The sequence below is a fragment of the Zootermopsis nevadensis genome, unplaced genomic scaffold (assembly GCF_977971745.1).
Source record: "Zootermopsis nevadensis isolate Lab colony 2312 unplaced genomic scaffold, Znev_1.0 Znev_ptg000003l, whole genome shotgun sequence".
NCBI lineage: Eukaryota > Metazoa > Arthropoda > Insecta > Blattodea > Termopsidae > Zootermopsis > Zootermopsis nevadensis.
This window is the reverse complement of record NW_028259135.1, coordinates 11951140-11964202: the sequence shown is the minus strand read 5'-3', so window position 1 is coordinate 11964202 and position 13063 is coordinate 11951140. Positions and strand designations below refer to the sequence as shown.

Below are 13063 nucleotides of genomic sequence, written 5' to 3'. Positions count from 1 at the left end.
ACTTCACAACACAAATTCCTTGACGACAGCTCCTTCCTGTACACAGAGCAGAGGAACTGAGGACAGAACACAATTCTCGTGTGTAGATGCACGATGTAGCTGGTCGAAATGCCACGCTTGTGGCGAGCAAAATTTCGTCGAGTGCCACGATAAAAGAAAAATTAAAAATGGCAAAAGTGCTAATGGTTGAAAAATATTCTGTATATTCTTCTTCTGCCTTATACAGATTCCGTTAAAGTCTGTTCCCACTCCAAAGACATGTTCTAAATGATTCCTTCTATCTTCATGACGCCTTCATTTGTAATGAAGTGTAAATTTTCGGAGCCGGAATTTTCCATTGACGGTTGACAATTATATTCCTCCATTTACCACCTTCCATAAACCTTATATTTTAATTTGTATAACCTGGTATAAGTCTCTTGACACGTCTGGAAACATATCCCTTATAGTTTACTAAAAATTCTGTTGTTTTTAAACAAAGTTTCAGAACGAGAGGATGATTACTAACAACAACAACCAAGATTTGTGAAGAGGCTGTCGTTCTCTGAACGCGTCTGTACAGAGACGACGTATCTTGTGGCCTTCTCGGTTGTGGGTGGTTGTCGCCTACAAGAGTCCGTGGCGTCACAACCCGGAACACGACAGTCGACAACTTCGTCGCCGTGACAGCGTCAGGTCTCAACACGTTCCTTCATAACTTGGACAGTTTCATAAAATCTGAGCACGTGTTACCAAGTCGCAATGACAAAATACTCTACTTCCTATCGCTAAATTACAGAAGAGACTGCGGAAAGAGTCCCATATTGAGGCACTTTCTTCCTCCTTAAGTATGTCCTTTTCTACTTTTCTCTTTCTTTAACTGTGCTCCTCTATTGACGTCATCTGGCAGTAATATCATCCCTGACGTTTATGGCCATATTTGCAGTGCAGAAAACGTTGTGAGGAACTTTGGGTATATTTATTTATAACCCCTAATCGAGAACCATAACAATCACATCGTCCCATAAGTACAAATGCTACCTTGCAGAATGTATAATGTGAGAATATGAGGATGTAACAGAAAGGAGTAGAAAGAGAACAGAGAAAATTGAATTATGAGGAGCTTCATATTTTGAGCTCCACACCAAATATCAAATAAGGATGTTGAGATGGGCGGGACATGTAGCACGCAGGGGGAGATTATCAATAATTGGGAAAAGTCCAGATAGATATTCTGAATGGGAGAAAAGACTTGAAAGACATTACTAATGCGTAGGTATTTCTGCAAGTACACGTAAATTGAATCAAATGTCATAACACAACTAAAACCAAGAAATTACTTCCGATTTCTTTAAAACTCATCTAAAAACGAAATAACTTTTCACTGCATTAGGAATGGGCGGCACAGCTTTACAGTGGTAAAAACATCTTTAAGGGCTTTTCCACTACAAGTAAAGGACGCTGTTGCAAACGCGAAAGAAATGACGACGATAAAAGGAGAGGAAAAAAACATGATTCTGGCGACAGATCGTAACTCAGAATAAAGCCGTAAATTACGATTTTTCGCTGTTTTCTTTTTCTTTCTTTGTATTATATATAAAAGGAAAACCCAGATACTGTAGGCTTCCCACGGGCAGGGGAGGGATGTCAACATACTTCAGGGCAAGAGTGGCGCATTGCCTGCCTTCAATACTCGCTTCGTCAACATACGTAAAACGGGGCCTTGGAAGACGCCTCTGGGTCTTTCTTTTCTCACTGTTATTGTGTCGTTCTTGTCCTGTCCGAACGTTTTCGACACGAAACGAAAAAAGAAAGCCAATCAACGAACAATAATTCACATCCAAACGCCATGCTTTCACGAAATAGAAAACATAATCATCATTCAGTTGTATGAGATTTGCAGTTATCACGGCGGTGAAAACATGAACCGTGGTCTTTTAGGTGGTCACCCATCTTCAGGGTAGCCTGATACGTCCCTCCGAAATGTTATTAGTCGTCTACTAAACCACAACCGAAATATTCATCGAGCCAAATTATACATGGGGAGGGAGAATCCATGTGTTTCCAGCTGCGAACTCTATTAAATAACTGAACAAAATTTTAGTTTTAAAACCCAAGCGCGGATGGAGGATAATATTAAAATGGATAATCTTAAAAACCGAGTATGACGACTGGAATGAAATTACTTTGGATAAGAACTAGTTGTGTGACCTCGTTAATTAATAAGCCTACGAGTTCCATAAAAGTCGTGGTATTCCTCGACTATGTGAGCGACTACTGGTTTCTCAATAAGGTATCTGCTTCACTGACATGTATGGAACAGAGTCCTTCTTCTGAAGTTTACCTTTGTGAAATTGGACTTGAAGGAGATACGCTGTAGCAAATAAAGATATAGGATTTTGAACAACTGCCTACCATGGAAATTCATCTCTCTAGGGTTCCTCCGAATGGACCAATGCAAAGAAAACATACACGTGCATTTCTTTCAATAACCTCTCCTTCAGAGTACTACTTTAATCTTCGTTCCATCTCCTCATGTGCAGTTCTGAAAGCTCCATTTTCTGTGACATTTATTACATCTGTGATATGAGCGGGGAGAGGACAAATCCGTCAGATATATTTAGACTTCCGCGGGTACAAAATTTGGAAGTATATATCAGTGACGAAATTTAATGCGAGATTGTGAGCAGAATGCATTATTAGTATAGATACGCTACATTCCAACAGATACTACACCACAGTTAAATAATGAAAGAAAATACGATATAAAAGTTTCATTTATTAACTCATCCTTGTGTCACCTGACTACACTGACATATTTCTAAAAATCTGAGCACAAATAATCTTAAAATAGGTCGTATTTTCAAATGTCTGATAAATATTTTGATATCATTAAACAAATTCAACGATATTCCTATTGAAAGTAACTGAGATTTTTGACATAAATCTGAATTTTAGTTACGCCAACATTAAATTAGCTTTCAATCTGCAACATACGTGTTCTTTTATCTGCAGGAATAACTCATAAAACAAAGTTTAAGGAGCATAGAAAATCATTAGTTCCAATTCTTTTCCGAACAAATTAACTTGTGAAGGTGTCGTTTTATAATTCCTTGAAAACAAAAACAATTCGTACATGACTTCCAGGAAAGAAGAGTTTTGGGGTTGGATTCGCCTTGCTCTTCTCTTTTGTTCTTGGGAGAAGGTAGGAAGAAAAGTGGCTGGATTTATTGTCGCGTTGGGGCTCACATTTCAAGGATCGTGCTCCAGTGTACTTGACGTGAAGACAGAGCTATGTCCACAAAGCAGTACGCCACACATTATTTAGATATATTCATTTCTATTTAAATCTATCGGACTTCTCTACATTCGTTATATTGTCTATCATAATTACATAAATTAGTAAAAAAAATTAAGGTTATGAAATAAGGCAGTAATCCGCCCATCAAAATGTTTGTAATACACGTAGAGACCTAGTTCAGAATTGTAAAAATATCACTTTGGCAAGAAGCTAGACACACGTATAGGCTTAACAGACAGACAGGCCCAGTGAAATTACAATTATCTTTTCGACAAATTACATCTCTGGGTCAAGAACGTTTCACACCAGAATTCTCAGACACCCAGCAACAGACTTCATCCTTCGCCTGTTTAACGATTAAACATGATTTTCAAACGTCACCACGGGTACACGCAAATAGAAGACCAGCATTTCCTTAAATTTAATTCAACACGGAAGAGTAATGAATGTCACTGTCTGTATTACTTTCTGGTCAGCAAAATCGAGACCAGAGAAGACGTCACTTGTGCCCTGTAAGAAGGGCTCAAGTCAATACAAATCCAGTTTGACTTAAACCCTTCTTGCCGATCACCAAATATATATTCCATATCAAAAGACCCGGAATACTGCGAAAGGACAGGAGAGTCACTGTTACTGTGTATTTTCCTTTTCGTTAACAAATTCATTTAGCTTAACCGTATCAAAGAAACTTCATATTGTCTATATATCCCGTTGTCCTCAATACGACTAATTATTTCCCAAAACATCCCTTTGAAGTATTTACCAACGACCGCACTCGGCTTCCGTTCACGCAGAATAGCTTAACCTGGAGCTGTCACACCACTCTGTTCATGAATTTAACACTACAGAAGCCAAAACGCCATCTTACGTCCACTGTCGAGTGCTAGAAGTTCTTAAGGAATGGGGGTCTATTCATTTGCCTTTGGGCCCGTGAAACATTTTACTTAACCTCTTCTACGCATGCATCGGTTTATTAAAGCCGTTCTCAATTTTATTCTTCCCCATCCGCTCTCTCTCTTCCACTCCTCTCTCTCTCTGCCACTCTACCCTGGACACGCCTTCCCCGTCTAACTTTCCACAGTCCACCGTTCATCCTCCGTGGTGTCATCCGCTCCAGCACTAGTGAGGGCCATCATCTGTCTGCCGTCTTCCAGTCTTTGAACGACCTCCTTATCTCATTATTTAATTATTATATAATCGAAAATAGAATTCTGTAAGACCATGTTTTTCTCTAATTACATTCTTGGCCTCTTAACGTCTTTCTATTAGACTGTACAGCATCAAATGACGCATGACCGAACAGAACCGCAAAGGTTTACTCCAGTTTGGAGTACACGTATCTTCCAAATTCTTTCTTCAAAATTCTGCATGCCACATTTGTTTTTGTTCCCATTTAATTAACATACAATTCCGTTATTGTACCGTCTCTGGTCGGTAAGTTTGGCTTAAACCGCACACCACGCAGCTGATTGGTTAGCGCTTCTAATTGGTGTTGGGAAGTTCTGGCTATCCTGATTGAAGTGGTTTCGTTGTACTCTTAAGTCCATCCGACAAATGCGAGGCAACGAGCACATTCTTCCATGTCCTTTCCTAATCATAATTTATTAATTGCCCTATTATTCGATGCTGAAATCAATACAAATTACATTGAACTTTATTTCTTCTTCCCAAGAAACAAAGACATAATGAACTCGTTTTTTACAGAGCTAATCACACTACATACGAGTCAGAGTTTATTTCACTTGTGTTTCGTTAAACATCCAGTTTCAAATACGAGTTGTGGATAAATTTACATTTTGTCAGTTTGTTGTGTGATGAGTTTCCTTTCTGGAAAGCTTATTAATCTAATAACCATATAGTTAGAATCATTAAGAAAGAATTAATAAAATGCAGTATATACGATATACGAAGTAAGGAATTTCACTAATTTTATAGACTTTACTTTTAAAACGGGGCGAAATATCATCACCTCAAGACACATTCGTGTCAGTATATTACAATACCATTTTCTAGGGGAACATCTGGTATACATCGAAAGCCTATTAAACATTCTGTATGTAGCATTTTATCGATAGGATTCTAATACATGTCCACAAACAAAAAAACTTCTTAAATGAAAAATAATATTCAAACACCTCGCATTCGCCTCGTAGCTTCACATAACATGCAGCATATTCTAGAATATGAAACACGAAGTCCTCTGCATTCCAATGACTTCCAAGTGCCGCGACATACTTGTAACAGAGGAATCCTTTCAAAATCAACTGCAATCCTCGTCCTAGCCGACGCAACTCCTTTTCAACTATAAAAACGAGACAAACTCTAAGGATTCCTATACTACAGTAACAACCAACATGGCTGAGAATTTACAGCTTAGTTCATTGTCTCATCTACGAGGCGCGTCCTCAAAGTAAGTTTCCCTGGGGCCGTTTACAGAAACAAAACACAATTTCATGGAAATATTTATTGCAACAGATACAGCAAGTGTCCAGCTATTTTTCAACATATTCGCCACCGGAATTGAGACATTGGTCATACCGTGGGACCAACTTTTGAATACCTGTGTCGTATAAGTCTGCCGCCTGGGATTGGGACCACTGTGTGACAACCATCTCCGCCTCTCTGTTATTCTCAAAACGCTGACGCTGACCGGACAGGAATTTCTTGAGGTGTAGGAAAAGATGGAAATCACTGGGAGCGAGGTCCGGGCTGTAGGGTGAATGATTAAACACCTCCCAGCTGAACTCCTGCAGGAGACTTGCTGTCCGTCGAGCCGTGTGCGGCCTAGCGTTATCACTGACCGCACTTCACAGTCGGCGGGAGCTGGAATAAGAACCTCCATCTTCAACAGCTACAACGATGCTACTGTGAGAACGCGGGAGGTGCCGTTAGTGCATGCGCCATGCTACGTCATTGCTCTATCACGTACGCACAGTCGCTTCGCGCAATATAAGGTTTGCTAGCTGTGGGACGAGTGGGAAACTTACTTTGAGGACGCGCCTCGTAAATGGAAAATCTATGTACAGAATGTCCCAAGAACATACACACACATTCTAATATGGAACAATAACATTATGTGTTCGCATATACTTGGGGAAATCTGTATAATAAGCAGATAATGACCGGTGCTTTTCTGCCGATCTGCAAAAATCTGAGTGACCGTATTTATGACCGCTCGAGGTCACACACTAGTCACCGAAATGTCACAGTAAAGACAGTGGCACTCCGTGGAGTTTCCGAATAGACGATTTTAAATTTATAAATGTCTTTCGAAGGTCATTTTTCAAAACGCATATTTCTGCCGATTTGTAGGGATCTGAGTGTCAATACACATTTTCAGGTCACGGACAGTTCAACGTCACATCATATCCACGAAAATATGACAACGGGTCCCTTACGAACCAGATCCACAAAGACACAGTTTTACCCCATAGCAATAAAGGCATAAATATTAATATAATCCTCCTTTCTACAGCTACGTAGAAAGGATAATATTAAAATAGACCCCCTTTGTACACTTACGTTATCAAGCATTAGCATTATTTGGGAGGTTCCGTGTTAAAATCTAGCACACATCGGCTCCATGGCTAAGGCTTCTCATAATTTTCTTCAGTTTCTCCAAACAATTCCGGGTTAGTAACTTAAATTAGGCTATCACTGCTTCCTTCCATATTTATTCGATTAATTATTGATGTATCACCTCATCATTCGACAATTATAGCCAAATCTACGAGCAACGTCGTTAAATAAGCCACAAAACATACTTACGTCTCCCAAATGACCTCTGATAAAATGAGCTGTGATATATCCACATAAAATGTTTAGATAACATTCAACTTAACCAAATTATTATTCTCATTTAGATAGGAGAAACCCCTGCGTAGTTTGTTACGAGATGTTAATGGCTGACTAAATGTAATATATTATCTGGATAAAATTACAATTAGAAACAAACCCTAGATTACCTATAACATAGTTTCCTTCACGTAAACGTTGCATGTGGCACTAAATTTACATAAGTCTACAACTTCTTATTCGATATCCCGTTCGATTCTTGATCAGGGTACAGACTGCTAATAAGTCTACTAGGCATGTTCAGCAAATTTATTTATACTTTCAAACAGGCCTCTGGTAGGAAAGCTAAAAAACTTGAAAACACAGTAAAAGAAATCAAATTTGCACTTGTAACAACAACAAAAACACATATAACTAAAATATTCACACAAATTCGAAAATAGTATTTTTGTGCTTCAGAATGTTTCTTTGCTATTTAGGGAGCCCGAAAGTTTATTGCTGTGTTGACAAGAGCCAGCCTGAATAGCATTTTGTAAAATGTTAATTTTTTATCGTGCGGAAATGTTACCCCCCCTGCCCAACCCCCAAAGCTGGAAGACCACAGCTTTCGACCGTCCATTCTTCCACAACTGGAAGTATTCTCCTTCATCAGCAACCTCAGGACAACGAACCCATTTAAAACGTCCATGATTTCAAATACGTTACATTGCTTGAAGCAGTACTGTGAACCAGACTGAATAACAAATTTAAGGGATAGCATTAATGTTTCGTATCCATGAAGATGGAGCAATCATTAGGCAGCCTTAAGAGGTATAAATTAATAACAGAAGCCACGCGTGTTTAGCAGACTGTTGAACGTCTACAGCGACAATGAAGACAGTGGTTGTGTTTGCGCTGTTGTTAGGACTGGCAGCTGCCACGGATTCATCCCTTAATTTCACGGTTTTTGGTAAGTTATTTCAGTAATCTTCTGAACTCTTGAAATAATTTAAAACTTCCTTAATTCCTTTTGTCGATCGTACATATTCAGTGAAGATTCAAAGAAAAATCACACAGATATCCGAATTAGTAATGTTTGAATTGTGGTCATAGATAATAAACATGAAAATGAAATAATTATCTTTCATAAGTTCTGGCTTTACGCTATCCTCCCATCAAATTCTCAGTTTTACAAGGGTTTCAACAGCAACATTCAGTAGCTTATATTCCCGTCCAAAACTGTACGTCCACCACAAGTCACTCTCCTTGCTGTGGCAAACTTAACCTAACCTGCGTTATATAAAGAAGACCGCCATTAAACAACATTTTCTACTCTCCACTTCCATCTACCTGCCTTAGGTCCAAATATTATTTTATCAGGTTACGTTCACGACAATTCACGTCGACAAAAGAAACCACTTTCCTCTACCATACAAAGTAACTGGTAAAATTGGTATCTTAAGTAGGGTAATATTTTGAAACAGCAATTTTGGTAGTTCATGACTTAAGAGGAATTAATTTCACTTATTAACACAACCTATCAAACTTGGTGGAATAAGACAATTGAAAAAGACATTTTAAATATGAGCAATACTTGGACAGGACGCCGCTCATTTCGAAATAAACGTCCTATATCCTCCACTTCCCCAAAACTATAAATTTACGTGTTGTATAACCACCTCTTTTTTCCCCCAAGAAAAATAACATATGCAAGTGGTGAGAGATTGTAGCCTTTCTGGGGTTGCAGAACCCCCCCCCCCCCAAAAAAAAAAGAACCCCTCAAATACTTTTATTAAAATTAATATAGTCCAACGAAAAAAAGGTAAATTTTATAGTTTCTTTCACCAAAAATGTAGAAGTAATAATATAATGAAAAAAGCTTAAAACTTACAAATACATTTTAAAAATGAACTTGTACACTCTACTCAATTCGCGGACCCAAGCACAGCTCTCTCCCCCCCCCCCCCCCCCCATGTCAACGGAGGCCCAGCTGAGAAACAACCTTGTTCATGTTAACTGTAATATTGTAGAATGCCCACAGCACAGAAACTTTATTTATATAGATATATTAGAAACTCGGGAAATAATATACATTACTTTTGAATCTTTTCCAGGTGTAGGAGACCCCGTAATCTATCCCGACCTGCAACGACACATTGCTCCCTACCCGGGCGTCTTATTTTCCGAACTGACTTACTACGACGCGAAACCCACAGACAATTATCCGAACCTCCCAGTTTACGCCAGTCCTTACACAACCAGCTACAATCCTGTATACAGCAGATCTCCTTCCTTGTCACAATATTTCAGACCTTACAATCAAGAATATTTTAATTTTTATGACCTTATTTTGAACTCTGGCATACTTAAACAACTATATCCCCGACTAAGAACACAATACTTAAACCACTTCAGCCGCTTACAAACATCACGATTAGGCCTATATCCTCTCTTAAATGTAAATGGCCTTGTTCAGCAGTTTAACCCTTCCTACAACAGCTTGATCTCGAAGATATATAACAACTTTAAAAATATTCGCAATGGACCAGTGACTGTCTTTGTGCAATCTAAGGAAGACCCTACTAAACTAGATGCTATCGTCATACAGCAAGGTCTCGAGACCCTAGGTAAGTATTAATTTTAAAGTGGGAATACAGGATATTTGGGTATAAACAGCCATGCCAACGTTGGGCGTTAATGAAAGAAAGAATTAGAAGAATGAAGGTAGCAGAAACGAGTTTCCTCAGAGTTGACGTAGTATACAGAACGTAGTGAAAATATTGAAGTTAAATTGGTAATAAAAATTATCAAAATTTCTACCTAAGTACGTAAATTAATTCTACACATAACAATTTAAAGTTTTCTACAACTGCACACATTATTAGTCAGTCTATAAGCATCAGAAAGTCATGCTGCGCTAACTTGCATAAAATACAGCAAAATAGGCCAAATGAGGTAAACCAATAGGAGCCATGTCTGACTGTCATATAATCGTACACTTACGTCTTGCAGAAGTTGTACGGCGACAACCGTAGCCATCTTTGCCTTCCTGATATCGTTAATCCTGGAAAATACATTTTATCCAGTAGACTGTCACAAGGATCACAACTTCAAGAGTCACTTTTAATTCATCAAACAAAGTCCGTTTCTTAACCCTAACCGACCAAACAGTTGCAACCTTTCGAATGGAAGCCATCGTTACTACCACAGTTCCACTACTGAACACTATCACTTCAGTTATAATTTTATAAATCGCGCACTAATGCTGCATTGTTCCATTTTTACTTCACAATCGTAAAATCAGAGTTCCACTGCATAAGTATGGCCATAATTGTACTCCAACACTTTTTACTGACGTCACGTTCTGATGTGAACGGATGAAAGAGGCCAACATAATTAATACACCGGCAACAAAAGATACCCTGCTACTAGACAACTTTCGGCCTGCATGACATTGGCATCACTGATTAATATTACTACCTGTAAAACTTTGACATGCAGAATATAACTATCAATTGTTTTCATCTAATATTATAGTTAGGTTATAACATATAACTCAATTTAATACGCAATCAACGTTTAAAAATATATATAAGCTATTTATTTATTTATTATCACGACATAGTTAAAAACAAGTACTCAGGTCTAGTTAAAAGCACAGTCAAAAAATTGTTTCAATTGGCTACTCTGAAGCAAGTCCTGTTCCAATAGTATATTAGATGATGCTAAAACCGTCACGTGTAAACAATGCCTTTATCTGGTGATTACAGATTTGCATATTAAGTAGTCAACTACAAAAGAAATTTCTCAGAAACTTATGTTTTCATGTACTCATTATCCCATATAAAGCAACATGTCTCATTCTGCTATGTTGAAATTAAAAACAAAGGGCCATAACCCATGTATATAAGCAGGGAAATCATGTCATTTCAAATGATAATAAATTTAAATGTTTTACTGGGGAGGAATGTGATGCAGAAGTAAATGGATGGATTTTTTGACAAGAAGCTTGTGTTTTACTGTAAAAATACAATGTATTGAAACCATGCTCTGATTTTTTTAAGAACACAGCAATGTGAAACTAAATGTAAATTTTTACCCCCTAGGAAAGAGCCGAAACACAGCACCTCTTCTAGAAGCCATTGAAGCCACCACTGGAGTAAAAGCAGCATTCTTGTTCAATCCAATCAACATCCCAGCATCTTCACAAAAAGTATCTGTATCCCGTTACATCATCCCCTCTGGTATGACACTGTCAGAATTTGCAAAACTTGCAGTTCTTGCACCAGACACACCATTTCTACTCATTATTGATGCCAACTCACCTTCTGCCTCAGAAATTAAGGCTTTATACCAAACCTTCAAAATTGGCAAAATTGAGGTGACAGGGGACTCTGTCAATGTGATCCCTCAGTTCCCAGTTCAGACTGGACATTACCAGCCACAGTCCCCAGTTTCTCCCCAATTTCCAGTTCCTACAGGTTCAGTAGAAAGTCCCTTCTCATCAAGCTCTACTTCTTCAGTAGCATCTGGTTCCCAATCTGCATCACAGTATACCCCTCAAAACCCTAACATCAACCAAGCATCATCTTCACCTGCTTCAGATGGCCTTAATGTAAACAGTAACCAAGCTGCACCAACTTCTTCCATTTCATCTTTGTCTGCTGTGTGAGGTTTTAACCACAAACAAAAGAACGTGTGGACAAATATTTCAAACACAACAGGCTGCTTATGAATGAAGTTTTTACAGTGAATCCAGAACAAATATTTTTTGTAAATGACTGTAAATCTACTTAATGTGAACAATAAACCTTTTCTGTTAAAACATATTCATGTTCTACATTTCAACAAATACGTAAGTATTGCATGAAAAAAAATTATCTAGATATTACTAATTTTTCCAACATTAAAATATTAAAAAATGCCACTAGAAACTGTTTTTATATGCAGTCAACACCAAACACTATTTAAAAAATAGCACTTATATACAAACCAGATGTGTCCAAAAAAACTACGTGAGAATCCCAAGTGATGGCAGCCAGACAGCTAAAACTAAAACAAAGCAACAGATTTAATTAATATATTACAATAAGGAATAAATAAGCACATAACTATAATAACTTCAATTGAGCACTTCGGTATGGCAATGCTAAGGAAAACTTTTAAGATTGTACATATGCTGGCTTCTCACTGCAGAGACCTGGACTCAATCCTGTGAGATTCATGATTGATGAAGAGGCATTGGAGTAGATATTTCTCTGATTTGTTCAGTCTTTTACCATACCACCATTGCTCCATACTCATCTCTCACTGTCCCACAAGGCATCTGAAAGACCTAATTCAAGCAGCACATTATAATACCCTCACCTTCAACACTGAAAAACAAAGATGAAATTGTGATACTGCCAAATAACCATACAGCTAACCACAGTGCCACACACAAAAATGTAAACTGCATCCAGTATGCGTATGCCAGAACACACAAACAAAAACTAATCGTTCATAAATTTTTCAAGTATCTGTCATCAAACTATGCATGTGGCATGATTAAAGCCTCACACTTCCAGTTATAGAACCAGCCACCAAAAAGGAAGAGGTTAACAGGAAGTGACAGCAAAAAAGTCTCCAGCTTTGGATGAGTTTGTCTCACACTGAATACTTTTATATTGGTATTTATCTGTTGCACAAACCACAAGCTCTCATTGTGTAGTTCTGCGATACACAAAATTATTAAATCAAGAAATTCATTCCAATACAGAAAATGAAATTTCAAGGGAAATCTAATGTTTCTACTAAAATTAACTAAGTTAATTAAGAACTATACCATCAACACAATATTTTACTACCATATAAAATGCAGAAAATAACAGGCAGTGATCAGATGCAAACTTCATCTTTAGCCACACTCACATCAAAATAAGTATTTTACACATTTTATGTGCTAAAAGAATATTGCTGTGTTGATGTTCTTAGCAGTAATTTAAACAGGGACGTTCTAATATAAATACT

The 13063-nt window shown here is 37.9% G+C and overlaps 2 protein-coding genes across 2 annotated transcripts in view; one reads left to right on the top strand and one right to left on the bottom strand.

Annotated features, from left to right (window-relative positions):
- The window catches only part of IRSp53 (Insulin receptor substrate 53 kDa), a 213701-nt gene extending 203161 nt beyond the window's left edge, over window positions 1-10540 (bottom strand). The window contains exon 1 of the mRNA XM_087342538.1: window positions 10058-10540. The gene's annotated coding sequence lies outside the window, so the exon portion shown is untranslated. The remainder of the gene's footprint in view (window positions 1-10057) is intronic.
- Window positions 7839-11883, top strand: LOC110838280 (uncharacterized). Its single transcript, XM_022081335.2, has 3 exons — window positions 7839-8024; window positions 9169-9681; window positions 11161-11883. Exons 1-3 carry the CDS (start codon window positions 7946-7948, stop codon window positions 11724-11726), a joined length of 1158 nt encoding a protein of 385 aa, XP_021937027.1. The 5' UTR covers window positions 7839-7945; the 3' UTR covers window positions 11727-11883.
- The last annotated feature ends 1180 nt before the right edge of the window (window positions 11884-13063 follow it).